General features: G+C 38.8%; 1 protein-coding gene across 6 annotated transcripts in view; it reads left to right on the forward strand.

Moving 5' to 3' along the window:
- The window catches only part of SORT1 (sortilin 1), a 72,737-nt gene that overhangs the window by 43,107 nt on the left and 12,104 nt on the right, over positions 1-17,526 (forward strand). For 2 of the 6 annotated variants that reach the window (XM_051993148.1, XM_051993151.1), the window contains exons 6-11: positions 811-884; positions 6,131-6,180; positions 8,355-8,485; positions 12,785-12,929; positions 13,454-13,609; positions 16,405-16,514. In XM_051993148.1, coding sequence (XP_051849108.1) covers positions 811-884; positions 6,131-6,180; positions 8,355-8,485; positions 12,785-12,929; positions 13,454-13,609; positions 16,405-16,514 — 666 coding nt within the window. The remainder of the gene's footprint in view (positions 1-810; positions 885-6,130; positions 6,181-8,354; positions 8,486-12,784; positions 12,930-13,453; positions 13,610-16,404; positions 16,515-17,526) is intronic. The other 4 variants (XM_051993149.1, XM_051993152.1, XM_051993150.1 and 1 more) reach the window with 3 other exon arrangements.

Here is a 17,526-nt window from a genome sequence, read left to right on the forward strand (position 1 = left end):
CTTGGCTCTTGCTTCTCTGTCTCAGATCAGGTCAGCCACCTGGCCTGCCTGGGCCTTTGCTCGACAGCTTCCTATGGTCCAGGCTCTTGTTATCTCTTACCTCCTCACTCCTCTGCAGTCTCTCTTCTTCTCATCATACCTCTGTAATTGGTTCTCTGTGCTCCAGTTGAGTTTGTTTGCCCATCTGACCTTGAGGTGCTGTCGTACCCCAGAAACTCCTGAGCTTCCTCATCCTCCCTGCTGTCATACCCTAAGGACTAACTGGGCCTTTCCTTGGGTCCTGCCAGAGAAGCTTCCCATAGATAATGTATTATCTCCCCTCATTAGAATGTGAGTTTCCTGTGAGCTGAGTTTGTCTATAAGTATCTCCATTGCTTAATATAGCACTTGGCACATAATGCTTAATCTATTGCTTTTCCATTCTGTTCTCTTCCTCCCCATCCAAGTAAAATCAAAGTTCTTTGAGGGCAAAAGCACTCATTTTTATCTTTATATCGCCAGTGTCTAGCACAGTACTTGTACAAGAGAATCCCTTATTGAATTCCCTTAGTGAGAGAAAACTTCAAAAGCAGATAGTCCACAGAAATTCGCACCAGTTAATAAATTAGAATGGAGGAAAAGAGGGCAGAAAAAGGGAAAGTGGAGGCCCTGAAGATACTCTCCCTGTGACTGGTTAGTCAGATGTCAAGAAAGCCCACAACAGCTTGTCTCCTTAGCCACAGTCCAGTACTGCGCTTTCTGGCCAGATATCGTGCCTCTAGCTAGCTCCCTAGGCTCGGTTTGGGCTAACAATAATTTGTGATTTTTCAGAATGGCCTATGGATATCAAGGAACTTTGGGGGGAAATGGGAAGAAATCCACAAAGCAGTGTGTTTGGCCAAATGGTAAGTAACTAATTGAGGGTGACGTGTGTGTGTGTGTGTGTGTGTGTGTGTGTGTGTGTGTGTGTGTCTGTCTTGTCTTTCTCAGCTCTTAAGATTTTCTGGCAGGAGAGCCTTTCAGGATCTTGCTAAAATTGTTTATACCCAATTCTTCTAAATTTAGCTATGAGATTTCCCAACCTACATTAGATTAGAAGGGAATAAGCTATGAGGGACAAGTATACTAAAAATGTAAGAATTGTTATATAACTTGAGATAGGAAAAAGCAAATACAGGAACTCAAAAAGTATAGCAATGAGAGGTCACATAAGTATCAGGGTGAACAATTTTATACAACTCAGTAGCCAGTAAAACCATCAGTGTTTCTACAATATTGATACAAGAATTGAATATGTCAAGAAAATATATTTTCTGCTTGTTAATTGGAAGACAAGGATATGTATTAATACCTTTTAGTGAGATTTTGATTAAACAATACTAAAAACAAAAGACTTTGGTATGAACTTCAATGATTGGAAAATATTCTTACAGACCATCAAATTCCTTTACAATGCTGTATAAGAATTAGTATATGTATACTCTTCTTATTCTCATGATATAACCCTACCCTAGTTCCAAATAATTTTTAAAATTAAAAGTTGTAGACATTTTTAAAAGCAGCTAAATAATGAGGAAAGAGATTATCCCTTCAAGATAAATCAGATGCTAGCACACTTGCTCTTTCCTAATCTTTAAAATCAAAGTGCTTTGTGTTAAAAATAAATAAAATCCATTAAATCTTATATCCAATGCAAGGATTTGTCTCTTATAGTTATTTCTAACTTCAATATTCCAGTGCCTATACTGATGATAGCTGCTTGCTAACTTATTATGGCGATGTTTTGTTTTGTTTTTTGGGGGTTTTTTGGTTAGTTTTGTCTTACTACAAAATGATCCCACGCAACAAATACAAATAAATAGAATATGGAGTATAATCATAAAATTCAAACAACATTTTGATCAAAATAGAAAATGTATTTAACAAACACTTTGAACAAGCCACTGCTAGTTTGCTTTCTGACCTCTCTTGCATATTTAAAAAGCTTTATTGCTGTTTCTGTATGGTCATGGTAAATGTATGTGTTCTCCTTCCTTTCTGGTTTTGTTTAATTTTGTATCTTTCCTAATTTTTACAATCTACTTCATATTTGTTGCTTCTTATGACTTTGTGATATTTGAAATCAACAGCTGTCTAATATCATCCATTGAGTTATAAAAAAATGGCCACCAAATTACAGATCCCTCAGGCACTGAAGTATTTCATTAATGTTGATTGGCCACAGTTTATTTAGCCATGTCCCAGTGCTTAGACTATTCTGGTTTCAACTTTTCACTCTTTCCAGATAAAGTTGTTATGAATATTTTTTAATAGATAGGTGTTTTTTTTCTTTTAATAACTTGATAATCATGTGGTCAGTTTTTGTATCTTGGGTTGCTCTGGCCACGATGCTTTTGCCATAAATCCGGCATAAATTTGTAGTCTTAACAAGATTGTAGGGCTCACAATAATTTTTTGCTATTTTGTCCATTTAATGAATATAATATGGGATCTTAAAGCTGTTTTAATTTACATTTCTGTGATTACTAGAGTTTGAAAAGTGTTTTTTAATATTTCCACATTCAAAGATTGCCCTTAAATCATTTTTTTAATTGGAGAATGGAAGTGGTTTTTATTAATTTGTATCCTTATTAGTTCTTTAGAGTTAAGATGTCAAATTTTTGTCAGCTATATTTGCCGCAGAAAAATTTTCTCTTAGTTTCTTGTCTTTTCATTTTCAAAAATCCACATTTTATCAGTTCCATTTTTTTGTTGTTATTGTTATTGTTCAGTTGTTTTAGTCACGTCTGACTCTTGGTGACCCCTTTTAGCATTTTCTTGGCAAAGATACTAGAGCAGTTTGCTATTTCCTTCTTCAGCTCATTTTACAGATATGGAAACTGAAGCAAACAGAGTGAGTTGTTAAGGCTTACATGCCTAGTAGGGCTCTGAGTCAGGATTTGAACTCAGTTCTTCTTGACTCAAAACCCAGTGCTTTATCTACTGTACCATCTAGCTGCTCATGTCAGAACTTAGTAATTTAGTTTTGTCCACTAGAAATTATGGAGTTTTTATTCCCAAGCAGACAGGTTCAGATCTAATACCCTCTTTTCTATGAAGGTTTCTTTTTTTTTTTTAAATAACTTTTTATTGACAGAACCCATGCCAGGGTAATTTTTTACCCTGCATTATCCCTTGCACTCACTTCTGTTCCGATTTTTCCCCTCCCTCCCTCCACTCCCTCCCCCAGATGACAAGCAGTCCTTTACATGTTAAATAGGTTACAGTATATGCTAGATACAATATATGTGTGCAGAACCAAACAGTTTTCTTGTTGCACAGGGAAAATTGGATTCAGAAGGTATAAATAACCCTGGAAGAAAAACAAAAATGCAAGCAGTTTACATTCATTTCCTAGTGTTTTTTCTTTGGGTGTAGCTGCTTCTGTCCATCCTTGATCAATTGAGACTGAATTAGCTCTCTTTATCGAAGAGATCCACTTCCATCAGAATACATCCTCAAACAGTATCATTGTTGAAGTATATAATGATCTCCTGGTTCTGCTCATTTCACTCAGCATCAGTTCATGTAAGTCTCGCCAGTCCTCTCTGTATTCATCCTGCTGGTCATTCCTTACAGAACAATAATATTCCACAACGTTCATATACCACAATTTACTCAACCATTCTCCAATTGATGGGCATCCATTCATTTTCCAGCTTCTAGCCACTACAAACAGGGCTGCCACAAACATTTTGGCACATACCGGTCCCTTTCCTTTCTTTAGTATCTCTTTGGGGTATAAGCCCAGTAGAAACACTGCTGGATCAAAGGGAATGCACAGTTTGATAACTTTTTGAGCATAGATCCAAATTGCTCTCCAGAATGGCTGGATGTGTTCACAATTCCACCAACAATGTATGAGTGTCCCTGTTTCCCCACATCCCCTCCAACATTCCGCATTATCTTTCTATGAAGGTTTCTAAGTGGACAGCTAGATTTCAGAGTGGCACCTGTAAGTTGAAATTCCAGGTAACTTGCAAAAGCCTCAGATTGAAGTCACAATAGCATTACTTAATGAGAAATTCTACTTAATCTTTTAGCAAAAGATTTAAATACAGAAAAATTAGACCCTAGACCTAAAGTTATAATTTTCAATAATTCAGAGTCCTTATTCAGTTGCCATTCTTAAAATATTGGTAGCCCTTTACATGGGCTAGCTTTTGTTGAAATAAGGTCATCAGTGTGTGCCCTTAGCCCAAATCTTGTTTCAATGGGCTACCTTAGAAAAACAGACCTTCTGTGCTCATAATTGGCATGTGACTAATGCTGTTTTGCAAGGTATGGTGTTCACAGAACATCTGGGGATACGTTTTGCATTTGATATTTTGCTATGTAATCTAATTTTTAATTCAAGCAAGCATGACCTTGCCTGACATTTCCTCCAGATAATCTCAGTAGCTTCCCACACCGACTACCTTATATAAAATTCAAGTACTATTTCAGCACTCTGGCTAACTTCCACATTGCCCTAAATTTTCATCTTTCTGCTTAGATACATTGAGCTCATCTTCAGTGCTACTGATCTCCAGTGTTTATATCCCCTAATCCTACCCTTTACAAAAGAAGAATCATTTGATCGTGGATCTAGACCCCTTATAGATATGCTTGTTCCATACCTGGATCCTTTTGGAGGCCTCAGTATGTACACAAGTGTATATGGGGCACAACAAAGGGCACCAAGAGGCAGCCCCATGTTCAGGAAACTTGGCAAACTTGAGAAGGGAATGTAGGAGGATATGAAAGGAGGTGCCAGGCTCTGGAACTATAGAGACAAAAATGAAACAACTTTGCTCTTAAGAAGCTTACCTTCTATCATAAGGGCAAGGAAGGGTCTGTGGAACAGATAGTTTTGAACTGATTTTTTGAGGGATAATAAGATTTTGATGCTTAGGAAAGGACATTTAAGGGAAGAGAACAGAATAAACAAACAAAAAGATGCCAGCTATAGTGGGTTCATAAAATTTGACTACAAAAGATTTTCCTGGGGGAAAGAATAAGAGATAAAACTGAATGATACCTTTAAGTTATTAATATCTTATTAATTATCCTTATTAATATTTATTTTATTAATTTATTAATATATTTAAGGTTCAAAAATAGAGGTTGCCCTGTATGTATAGTGGGTATTATGCTTGGAGTCTAGAAATCTAAATTCAGATTCCTCCTATGTGTTTTCTGTGTCACACTGGAACAAGTCACTTAATTTTTTTCCCCCCTGAGGCAGTTGAGGTTAAGTGACTTGCCCAGAGTCACACAGCCAGTAAGTGTTAAGTGTCTGAGACCAGATGTGAATTCAGGTCCTCCTGACTTCAGGGCTGGTGCTGTTTCCACTGTGCTAGCTGCCCCAGATCACTTAATTTTTATGTGCATGAGGCATCTCCCAAGGATTTATCTATTGCCTTGGTGAAAGGAGCCCCCCAAATGAATGAAATCATAGATCCTTTTTAAGATTTAAAAACATCGTGGATGTTTTTAACTCAGTTACCTGGAGTTTAACTTTAATTCATTTAACCTGAGTTCAATTCTGGCCTCAGACACTTAACACTTCCTAGCTGTGTGACCCTGGGCGAGTCACTTAACCCCAATTGCCTCGGAGAAAAGAAGATTTAAAAACATCTTCAAACTGTTATTTAATTAGCTTGATAGGTTGGGACCATTTTTTGTTGGTCCCTGAATGAATTGGGAAGATGTATGGATCATATGATCCCAGATGTTGAGTTGGAAGAGACATGAGTACTTATTGATTCTTGTGTCATCGAGGAAACTGGGTGCTGGGGAGTGATTGATTCAGGTCACACAAGGCACAGGTCTCCAGCCTAAGGCTCCAGCCCTCAATGTCCCCTGCTGTGTTTGACCTGTGATTTTAGAGTTGAAAAAATAAAGGTCTCTGGACCTTTAGAGAGAGGTCCAGACTCCTGCACTTTACTGATGAGGAAACTGAAAACCTAAGAAGTTAATTGTCCCATGGGCGGAAAGGTTGGAGGAGCCAGGGAGGAGATGGCTGCAGGAGAATTGGGGCCTGGCAGACCTGCATTAACTTGTTTGTCAGAGAGACAACATAGGTGGCAGATTTGAACTTCAATATTTTTCTTTCTTTGCCTTGTTTTAGGGGATCACAAAACACCATCTTCTTCACTACCTATGTGAATGGCTCCTGCAGTAAGTATGTCTCATTTCTGGAAAGGATGTCTCATTAGGATGCATGTCATCAAGGACCCAGCCCCAGGGAAATGAAGATCTCATCCAGGCTTTGGAACTAGTTGTGCTGCCTTAACTAAATCCCTCAGCTTGCCTGGACCTTAGTTTCCTCATTAGTTAAATAAGGGAATTGGACTAGCCAATCTCTGATTCTGTGCCCACTGGAAACCATTTGGACTGAAGAAGATGGAACCTTGGAAGAAACTTTTAAGTCAATTCAACAGATTTGCATTTTTACATCCTAGGCCCCCAAAAGAAAGTTGTATTGGCCAGAAAACAAACCCAAGTTTCCCATGTTGCAGGCAGGAATTTTACCACCAATCTATTGGTGTAAAACTAAGCTTAACATATTGGAAAGTCTTAAACCAAATTATGATATAGTTAAAATACTTTTTGCTGACATGTAGAGTAGGTAATTTTTTTTGTTATTTTTGAAAATGGTTAAGGCAAAAGTTTGCTATTTTCTTTATTAATAAGAGCAAATTGAATTAATTTCAAAGAGCATGTTTATGGTTTTGTCAGAACAAAGTTTCTTTTAAAAACATTTTGTTAGTGTTTTTGTATGTTCATTTCCAAATACATCCCTTTCTCCTCCTCTATTCACAGAGCAATTCCATGTGACAAAGAATAAAAAAGAGATAGAAAAGCCAGGCCAACAGAACTAGCTATCCCCAGTGACCAAATCTGATAGTATAGACAGTGTTCCAAACCTGTAGGCCCTTCCCTGTGAGAGAAGGAAAGGAGGCACATGTTCTCTTCCTCAGGACCACCATTGGTCCCTATCACTGGACAGCAGTCCATTTTGTTGGCATTTTTCCACGTATATTTTTGCAGCCATAGTGTATCTGCTTCTTTTAGTTCTGTTGATTTTACTTACTAAATGTAAGTTCACTTCAAGCTTCCTACAAAGATTCTTCAGAATCTCATTGTTTATGTGGTCAATAAGGTTACATTTTGCCCATATTTTCTGGTGGAAGTGGAACCTTAGCGAATGTCTCTGGATGTGGGGTCCCAGGATGGAAAGATGACCCTTGTAATTGTCTTGGAAAGATCAGACCGACACTCAGCTTCACCAACTTCAAGCTTTCTGCAGTCACTCCATCACTGACCATTCCACCTCTTGATGTCTCTGTCAGTCTGCTGGGTGGAAAGTGAAGCTTCAGAAAATGGTAGCCAGATTTTGCTGCCCTAACTTTGAAGGAAAGGGTACTTTTTATTTTGTTGTATTTTCATTTTAAATGTTTTAAATATTTTTTTTCTTCCCAAAGGCACTTCCCCTCTAACCCCCTGCCACCATCTCTTGTAGCAAATAATACAAACAAAACAAATCACATTGGTGATACCTGAACAGTGCCTCCTTCCACATACTCCCAACAAGAGGAGAAAGATGTACTTTGCCATCGTTCCTCTAATTGAACAGGACCTTAATCCAAATTCTGACATCTTTCAATGTAGTTTTCCTTTGTGGGCATTAGTATAGTTTTCATATTTATTGTTTTCCTGATTCTGCTTTATACAAGTCATCCCAAGTTCTTTCTAATTCTTCACATCCTTCATTTCATATGGTACAATAATACTCCATTTCATGGATATACTACAGTTTGTACAGTCATTCTCTTCAACAGATAAGCTTCTCTTTTCCTTTGAGGGCCTTGTTACTTCAAAAAGTACCGGTATAAATATTTTTGATATGTAGGAATTATCTATCTTTGACCCCTTAATCTATGGCTAGTTAGTGGTATTACTGAGACAAAAAATTTGTATGAAGTTTTTAGTATAGTTCCAAATTGTTTTTCAGAAAGATTGGACCAGTACACAATTCCACCAATAGTGCATTATTGTGTGCAAAGTATACACGATATGTGTGTGCTTTTTTTGTGACAAATATAAAACATTTGTTAATAGAAATAAGCACATGATATATAATCTCCCATATGATAGTATATCACATCAGCATCATAACTTGATCAATTCTTCCTTATTCATAGTAGGCATTCTATAATTACACATAAGCTCAGAGCAGCCCAATGGCAATTATTTTGTACTGTACATTGTTACCTGTAAAAAAGAATTCAAAACCACTTTAACCTGCATCATTTTGCAAAATTGTTAATTCACATTTTGTTTTCCTTAAGAAGCTGATCTTGGAGTATTGGAATTAAGAAGAACCTCTGATTTTGGCAAAAGCATCAAGACCATTGGAGTAAAAATCTATTCTTTTGGCTTGGGGGGACGATTCCTCTTTGCTTCAGTAATGGCTGAGAAGGTAGCTCTTTTTTTTTTTTTTTTTTTTTTCCTTTTCTACTTGAGTTTTGCCATATGAGGCAAAAAAAAAAAAAAAATGAGGATGATCTTAAAAATCTTTTCTGTTTAAGGTTCAGAGATTTACTTGTCCTATTTACATTCAGAGTCCTCCAAAGATTGAGAATCCAAAGAAAATCCTCTTAGAGTTTAATTCTTCCTAGATCCGATACTTTTTCTTTAATTACCACCAAGTCAATTATGGTACCATTTTGCAATTTATAAACTCAGTATTCTTCAAATATGGATAGCTGAAAATAGCTGTCCATTCAATTTGTTGGGTACAAAATAATTGTTGTTGTTGTACTAATAACATTTTTTTTTAAATCTCTAGATTCTATTTTCATACTGGAATAAAATTTAGAGCAAGGTTCAAAATATTTCGACACCTACCTGAGTTTAAATTATTAACTCTTATCATTGAACTTGCTCTTACTTGTCAACTAATAAAACCCTATCCATATAAATGGTAGCTATTAAGATTCATAAAATGTTTTCCATATGTTAATTTACTTTATTTAACTAAGACTTACCTAAACTTTTCCTTTGCCCACTGATCTGCTTCAGGACTTATTCTTAGGTCCTATCTCCTTATACCTCATAAATAATATTTATTGCATGAATGAATGTCTACTATAAGATCTTTATTGGAATATAGGTATTAATGACTTCTTAACCATCAAAGAGTATCCCTTCTGTTTGCCTTTAATTTCTTTTAGCAGCTATTATAGTTAGGCAGCTTTTCTGAGCTCCCAACCTCTCTGTATTCTGAAATTTAGATCTCCAGGACTCTCAAAATGGAGTCATATTCCATTGTTTACTTCTTTTGGTTTTTCTAGTAAGAGAATGGGGAAAGAAGAATTGTTTTTTTTGTAACCAGGCCCCTGATGAGACTTCCAAAGAAAAACTTAAAGGTTTAGTTAGTCTTTCTTTAAGATTCTTTAAGTTGGGATTTTTAAATTACTGTACTCAATAGAACATTGGCTAAATCAAACCAAGGACAGTGTCTTCACAGTTTTAAATACATTTAGCTCAGCTGAAATGAAGGTCAAGAGAAAAGTAGCAAGGTAGATCCTAAGGGAAGTGTACTTAAGGCAACATATCTTGGAGACTATAGAGCTATCCTTGGAAGTCTTAGGTTCATGCTCTGTCTCCAGGCCTTACTGGCTATGTGGTTCAGAGCAAATCACTTCTCTCAGTGATTTAAGCAGTCCTCTGAGATTGCAAGTTGCAGATAAGGTACCAACAAATATTAGATACAGTCCAAAAAGTTTAAAAAACAAAACAAAACACAAGACCCTCTCCCCGAAAGAGTTAAGTTAAAAGATAGAAACCAAATATATTATTAAAAATTAATATCAAGTTGCCATATTTTTTTTTGCATGAGAATTCAGCCAATAAAGGTTGTGTGGGTTGTGCTCAAATGGTACTGTCTCAGTAAGGTAATTAAGAATTTCAGTGAATACACACTTTTGCCTCATCACATCATGTTGACCCAAAAGAGCACAAGCTATGACAGATCACATTTTGAAAATTTGAAGGGACTGCAGTGGCCATCCAACATGTTTCCTCAGAAAAATTTCTTCTACAACATATCCAACCTTTGTTTAAAGACTTCCAGAGGAGGAGTGCCCCTACTTCCCAAGATAATCCATTCTGGTTTCGGACAGCTCTAATTATTAGGAAGTTTTTCCTTGCAACCAGCCTAAATATAGCATTGTACTGATTGCTAGTGATTCAGAAACAAAGCAAATAGCCAAGGAGCTTAGAGATGGAATACTACATTTGCACAGATAAATAAGTTAAAGATAACTTTAGGGAAGCAGAAGAGTTCTGACGATTTGGGAGCTCAGCAGAAGATACCATCAGAATTGAACTTTGAGGGCAGTTGAAGATTTCCAGAGGCGTGGGGGCCAGGTTTTGCACTAAAGCAGGATGAGGAGGGAGAGGAGAGGTGATTGGGGAGGAATTTCAGAGTTGCCATTATAAATCATTTACTAGCAGATGATAAGATCTGAGGTGTGACTGTCTCTGCTGAGTTGAATCAGTGTGTATGTCAGTGAGGATTAAGGAAGCTGATGATTCAGTGTGCTGAAGTGACATTGACATGTATATTGAAATTTCCAACTAGATTTTTGGGGAAGAGAGAAAGATTGAACTTGAGAAAGGAGAAAGAATCTCCCTCTGGGCCATTATTGTAGGGAGGATCTCAGATAAGCTCTTGAAAATGGGCAGAGTGTATCCCAAAGAAGGAAAGATTGAGTGTTGAAGTCAGGAGGAATGCTAACAGTCTCATGAGAGAGTTAAAGCGTGTCTGCTCCTTCTGGCTTAGTGGGTTGGAGTTATGAGGAAAAGTATATCTGATAGCAGAGAGGGAAACCCGATGCCCCGTTTTCTTGAACACAGGGAAACCTGACCACCCCAGAAAGGGAAAGCAGTGTGAGAGGACATGGTCTAAGATAAAGAAAAGTGTGTTAACAGTAAAATGGGAACTAATGCAAACAAGATTAGAAGGGAAGCAACAAACTGGGAAAACATCTTCACAGTTAAAGGTTCTGATAAAGGCCTCATTTCCAAAATATATAGAGAACTGACTCAAATTTAGAAGAAATCAAGCCATTCTCCAATTGATAAATGGTCAAAGGATATGAACAGACAATTTTCAGAGGATGAAATTGAAACTATTACCACTCATATGAAAGAGTGTTCCAAATCATTATTGATCAGAGAAATGCAAATTAAGACAACTCTGAGATACCACTACACACCTGTCAGATTGGCTAAGATGACAGGAAAAAATAATGATGAATGTTGGAGGGGATGCGAGAAAACTGGGACACCAATGCATTGTTGGTGGAGTTGTGAACGAATCCAACCATTCTGGAGAGCAATCTGGAATTATGCCCAAAAAATTATCAAATTGTGCATACCCTTTGATCCAGCAGTGTTTCTATTGGGCTTATATCCCAAAGAGATACTAAAGAAGGGAAAGGGACCTGTATGTGCCAAAATGTTTGTAGCAGCCCTGTTTGTAGTGGCTAGAAACTGGAAAATGAATGGATGCCCATCAATTGGAGAATGGCTGGGTAAATTGTGGTATATGAATGTTATGGAATATTATTGTTCTGTAAGAAATGACCAGCAGGATGAATACAGAGAGGACTGGCGAGACTTACATGAACTGATGCTAAGTGAAATGAGCAGAACCAGGAGATCATTATACACTTCGACAACGATATTGTATGAGGACATATTTTGATGGAAGTGGATTTCTTTGACAAAGAGACCTGAGTTTCAATTGATAAATGACGGACAAAAGCAGCTACACCCAAAGAAAGAACACTGGGAAACGAATGTGAACTATCTGCATTTTTGTTTTTCTTCCCGGGTTATTTATACCTTCTGAATCCAATTCTCCCTATGCAACAAGAGAACTGTTCGGCTCTGCAAACATATATTGTATCTAGGATATACTGCAACATATCCAACATATAAAGGACTCCTTGCCATCTAGGGGAGGGGGTGGAGGGAGGGAGGGAAAAAAATCGGAACAGAAACGAGTATCAATATAAAGTAATTATTAAATAAAAATTTAAAAAAAAAAACAGTAAAATGGGAGTTAGTTAGAGAGGCCATAAGAAAGAAGGCAGAATATTGTGAGCAGGGGAAGCATTGCAAGAGAGGGATTTCATTCTGGGTTTCAGTTCCAAATCACAGGCATTAGAAGAAGAACGTGGTGGATTAGATGGGAATTTAGTATTGTTTGGTTAATAAAGAAGATGTTGAGACTGCTCTTAACTATCCTGGACATTCTGCTCTAGATGCTCTCCAGCTTGTCAGTGTCCTTCCCACAACATGGTGCCCCTGACTGAGAGCAGGGCTCCAGCTGTGATCTGACCAGGGTTCAGTACAGCACAATGCCCCTCCTCTTGTCATGGGCTGTGCCTGCCTTCGGAAACACATTAGAATTTTTGTCTGCTGTGTTATCCCATTGACTTTTAATGAACTGCAGTTTACCAAAACTCCCAGATCTTTCCCAAATGTGAAACCCATGATGGTGCGGGTTACTGTGTTACTGCTCATTTTTCAAGTTACTGATTTTACCCCCCCATGTCATTCATTGTTTATCTGAATGAATGGGAGATTGCTGACTTTATTGTCTCTCTTTCTCTGTGTGTGTGTGTGTGTGTGTGTGTGTGTGTGTGTGTTCCTGTGCATGTGATCGGAGTGGGGGGTTGAAGAATAAATGTTTCCCTTTTTGCAGGGTGCAACAAGAAGGATCCATGTTTCCACAGATGAAGGAGAGACGTGGAGTATGGCTCAGCTACCTTCTGTGGGACAGGAACAGTTCTACTCTATTTTAGCAGCAAATGATGATATGGTGTTCATGCATGTCGATGAACCTGGAGGTGAGCTCATGTTCATCACATGTTCTTCAATGTATTGCTATTTCTATTCAAAGCCAAAGTTTTTCATAATTTTGCTGCAGAGTGTATGAATTTGTGATTTGGTTGGGAATGTCTTTGTGAAATATGGTCTTAGAGAGGGCTGCCTGAGGTGCCTCTGGTCACATGGCTTGTTTGTAGCAGAAACAAGGCTTGAGCTTATTTTGTCTGAATTCTGAGGCCAGCTGTTCGTGTCCTTCTCAGTGCTGCCTCTCAGCTTCGCGAGTGTCGATGGTTCTTTCCTACTCATCTTCCATCAAAGAAACGTGCTGGCTTTTCTTTTTAAAAACGGTCCCCAGCGTGAAGCTGCGATGTTCATCTCTTTGGGAACACAGAGGCTTAGAAGGAAACTTCCTAACCCTCATGCCGAGTGGTACAGAGACCTTTTACATCCCAGCATCAGCAAGGGGAGGGCGTCTCCAGTGTTTGCCAGCAGTGGCCTGTTTTCCCTGATAGTCTCTCCTGAGAGTTGGTTCTGTTGGTTTCAGATACTGGATTTGGCACAATCTATATCTCAGATGATCGCGGCATCGTTTATTCCAAATCACTGGAGCGGCATCTTTATACTACGACAGGAGGGGACACAGACTTCACCAATGTGACTTCCCTTCGCGGAGTCTACATGACCAGCGTCCTCTCTGAAGGTTGGTTATCTGCCTGGGTGCACTTTTTGGGCACCTTGCTGTGTGAAGGAAAGGCCTAGCTTTGGGGGATGGACTCTCTAATCCCCTCAGTTCTAAAGAATCTTAGCTGATATGACAAGACTCTGAAGGGTGAGGTCTTAAATTTAACTCGGGTTTATAAGTCTTTGCTCCCTATCGTTGCACCCATGGGTACTCTGGGCCTCTGTCTGAAGCAGGGTTTTCCTGAGAGGTTCAGGCGGGTGGGAAAGTGGACAGAGCTGGGCTAAAGGAAAAAATTTGTCTGTAGCTGTCACATCAAGAGCCCATCCTAAGCCGGAACCAGCCTGAATGATCCCACCACAGTCTTTTGGAAGATGGCTGTGGGATAGAGGGGATGGAGAAACTCCTTAGATTTTAAATCTCAAGTCTTTCAACTTACAAATTTGTATATAGCAAAACTAAAAGCCAGGGAACCAAATCCGCTGTTATTTGTTAAGTTGTTTCAGCTGTGCCAACTTTTCATGACCCCATTTAGGGTTTTCTTGACAAAGATGCTGGAGTAGTTTACTGTTTCCTTCTCCAGTTCATTTGACAGATGAGGAAACTCAGGCAAACAGGATTAAGTGATTTGCCCAGGGTCACACATCTGAGAACAGATTTGAACTTGGGAAGATGAGCCTTCCTGTCTCTAGACCTGGTTCTTTTTCTATTGCATCACCCTGCTGCCCTTCAGCAGTTTTTAGATACTTACTACTTATCCAGAACAATGGTAGACACTCGGGGTACAGAGACAAAAATCAAATGGACCCTGCCCTTAAGGAGCTTAAATTGTATTGGCAGAAACAAATGTGCATATGGATGGTAATTTTGATTAGATGGCAGTAGCAGCTGGGGATTATGAAAAGCCCCATGTAGGAAGTGGATGGGGAGGGGGATTCTCAAAAGTGAAGATGAGTAGAAGGGACTCCCGGTGCAGGGAGAGGCACATAAATGGCTTGGTGAGTTTGGGGGCCCCCTGGTTGACTTATCTGGCTGGAAGTTGGAGTACAAGAAGAAGAGGAATTTGAAATAAACTGCAAAGATGTGCTGAAGTCAGCTTGTGGGATGTCATGAGAAGGAGTTTGCAGGTTATCCCAGAGGGATCAAGACCCACTGCAGCTTTTTGAATGTGGGAGTGACAGCCCTGTACTTTGTACTCCCCTCCATCCTCTGCCAATAGGGAAGAATGTGAATGGGGGATACCCAATGTGCTGTCAGGCTCAGTTAATGTATTTGTTTTCCTGAAGTATTCTCCTACCCCCTCCCCTTTTTAGTCTTTGTTCCAAAGAGATAGTCCCTGGGTAGGAAGAAAAGAAAGGAATATATTTGTGAATAAAGGTGTTGCCAAAAGAAAAGATACCAATGAAAGTAGTAAAAAGAAAAAAAGGGAAATAATTGGCAGGTGTGTGTGTGTAGGACAGATTGGCAAGAAGAGCCAGACCGCTGTAACCAGTGTTACATTAATCCTTGTAAAAGGCAAGAAGGCCAGACCTTAGGACCTTAGGACAGTGATTAGAGGAAAGGGGAACAGATAGAAAAGATATAGCAAAAAGAGAAAAGATTGGGCCACTGATTTAGATGGGAGGAGTGGTAGGAAACGAAGAGCATTTGTGGCTCCGAGGTTCCTGAGTGACAGGGAGAAAACAGGCAGCCACATGAGGAAGAGGGAGATCTCCTCATCCCCTCTCCTCCACTCGGCACACAAGGCTGGCTTTCCTCATCTCTCCTCCCTGTGGGAAACTTGTCTCAAGTTTTCCAGCCTCAGTCACACCCACTCCACTAAAGGCAGTTCTGGCGGTGGCCCCGGGTAGATTTCAGTAAGTCCTCCTCTTGGCAGCCGCAGCTATCACAGCCTCTCCTGCATCTCCGGCCTTCTTTTCTCCTCTCCTTGAACTCTGCTCTTCCCATGCAACCTTGCTGCTCACCTGCCCTTTCACTGGCTTTTTCTCCATTGACTCACACTCACTCTCTTCTTATCTCTCCCTCTTAGAATCCCTTTTTTCCTTTCTATATAAAGCCTTTTCCTGGTACCCAGACTTCTTTCCTCCCCAAAAAAACAAATTATCTTCCATGTAGTCTGTGTATTTTGTATATGCTTATACCCTTTGTACATTGTTTCTTCAGGGAGAATATATAAACAAAGGGTCTCATTTTTTCCTTTATATCCTCAGTGTTTAGCTAGGTGTCTGGCACATAAGAGGAACTTAGGGTATGTTTATTGATCGATGAAAATAAAAAACAAAACTTTGATAAGAGGATGAAAGGCAGTAGAAAGAGAAGACTGCAGTTTGTTTAAATTTGTAAATTTGAAATAATAGCTAGCCCTAAGGAATCTTTAGAGCCCCTTAAACTGCCAGAGATCTATTTGAATAAAGTTCATAGTGGTTTTCCTGGATGACTTTACCTCGAGACAAGCATGAGAAAGCGCTGTATATCTCTTTGTTTACTCAGGTTAGGGTGGGAAGTAGAGGAAGATTTTCAGTTTAAGATCTATGGGGGAAAAAAAAATCTATGGAGATCTTTTTACTCCACCATTTGATTTCCTTTGGAAATTCATCATCCTGTAGTATTGAATGGTAATTCAATAATTAAAATAGAATTATATTCACTTGCTAGTGAACATTTAATTAGTTAATATATATTGGGATCTAGAGTTTAAGGTACTTCAAAAGTTAAGAAGCCCTCCATAAACTGTATTCTTTTTTAGAAGAAGAGTTATAAAATGAACAAATTTGGGTACTTGAGGGCTGTTCATACTACGTGTCTTTTTCCCCAAGCAGATAATTCTATCCAGTCCATGATTACTTTTGACCAAGGAGGAAGATGGAAGCTCCTGAGGAAGCCTGAAAACAGCAAGTGTGACTCAACTGCTAAAAATAAAGAAGAGGTTTGTTTAAACTTTCTTTGCTCCCATGTTATATCACAGGCTGATCTCATCATACAGACTAGCAGAAGAAACTTGAGATCATTATTTTTGCTATCTAATTAATTAGGAGCCCCAATTTAATGAAATGAAATACTTTAGCTGATGAAGAATAGAAACTCTGAAGAATGACTAAAAGCATTTGCAATTATTCATCTCGGAAGGAAAGTAGATGAAGGGTAACAATTTCTTCTATTGGTCTAATTACAGTCTGTTCTTTTTTTGAGTCCAGCTCTTTCTTTTAAGTCTGTCTCATTTGGGGGTATAGATGTGTTTAGTTGAGTCAGTAACAACTTACATTCTGTTCCTGTGGCAAATGAACATGTGTTGGCAAACTAATGACAACAAAGTTTTAATATGAAAACCTCAGGTGTCTGTCAAACTACTTCAAGGTTCTGCAAAATGTAGGAATATTTTGTCAAGTAAGAGCAGAATAAAAGTTGCTCCTCTCCTTCACCTTTGTAGCAGGAAATCAATCAAATATTAAAGCACCTGCTGTGTACTTTCAAGAGCAGTAAATGAAAAAGACAGTTTTAGGAAAGAAATCTAGAAGCCATCTATTCCCTGAGATCCCAGAAGTGGATACTTGAGTGTTGACAAGAAAGGAAGAGCCAAGCATCTGGTTTTTGATTCTACAGATCTGAGTGAGGTCTTCTATAACTTTATGAAATTTTCCTTCAAAAATTACCAGTTAAATGGTTTTTTTGGGGAGTCACTAGAATTTACTACACAGGCAGTGAGATGGCCAGACGTTGCCTCAAAGATCACTCTTTCAGCTGAGTAAAGACTTGGAGCAGGAGCCTTAGGTGATGAGAGCCTGCATCAGGGGGTGGCAGGGTAGGGGTAAGCAGGGAACAGACACATGTAAGAGATGAAAGTGGGATTGACAGTCCTGGAGAGTCCTTGCTCCCTTGACGGGGGAAAGTTGATTCGCGTAGTTTGGGCCTTCGTGGGTAGAAGGTGTTCTTGGGACATC

This window comes from Antechinus flavipes, chromosome 4 (genome assembly GCF_016432865.1).
Source record: "Antechinus flavipes isolate AdamAnt ecotype Samford, QLD, Australia chromosome 4, AdamAnt_v2, whole genome shotgun sequence".
Lineage (NCBI taxonomy): Eukaryota > Metazoa > Chordata > Mammalia > Dasyuromorphia > Dasyuridae > Antechinus > Antechinus flavipes.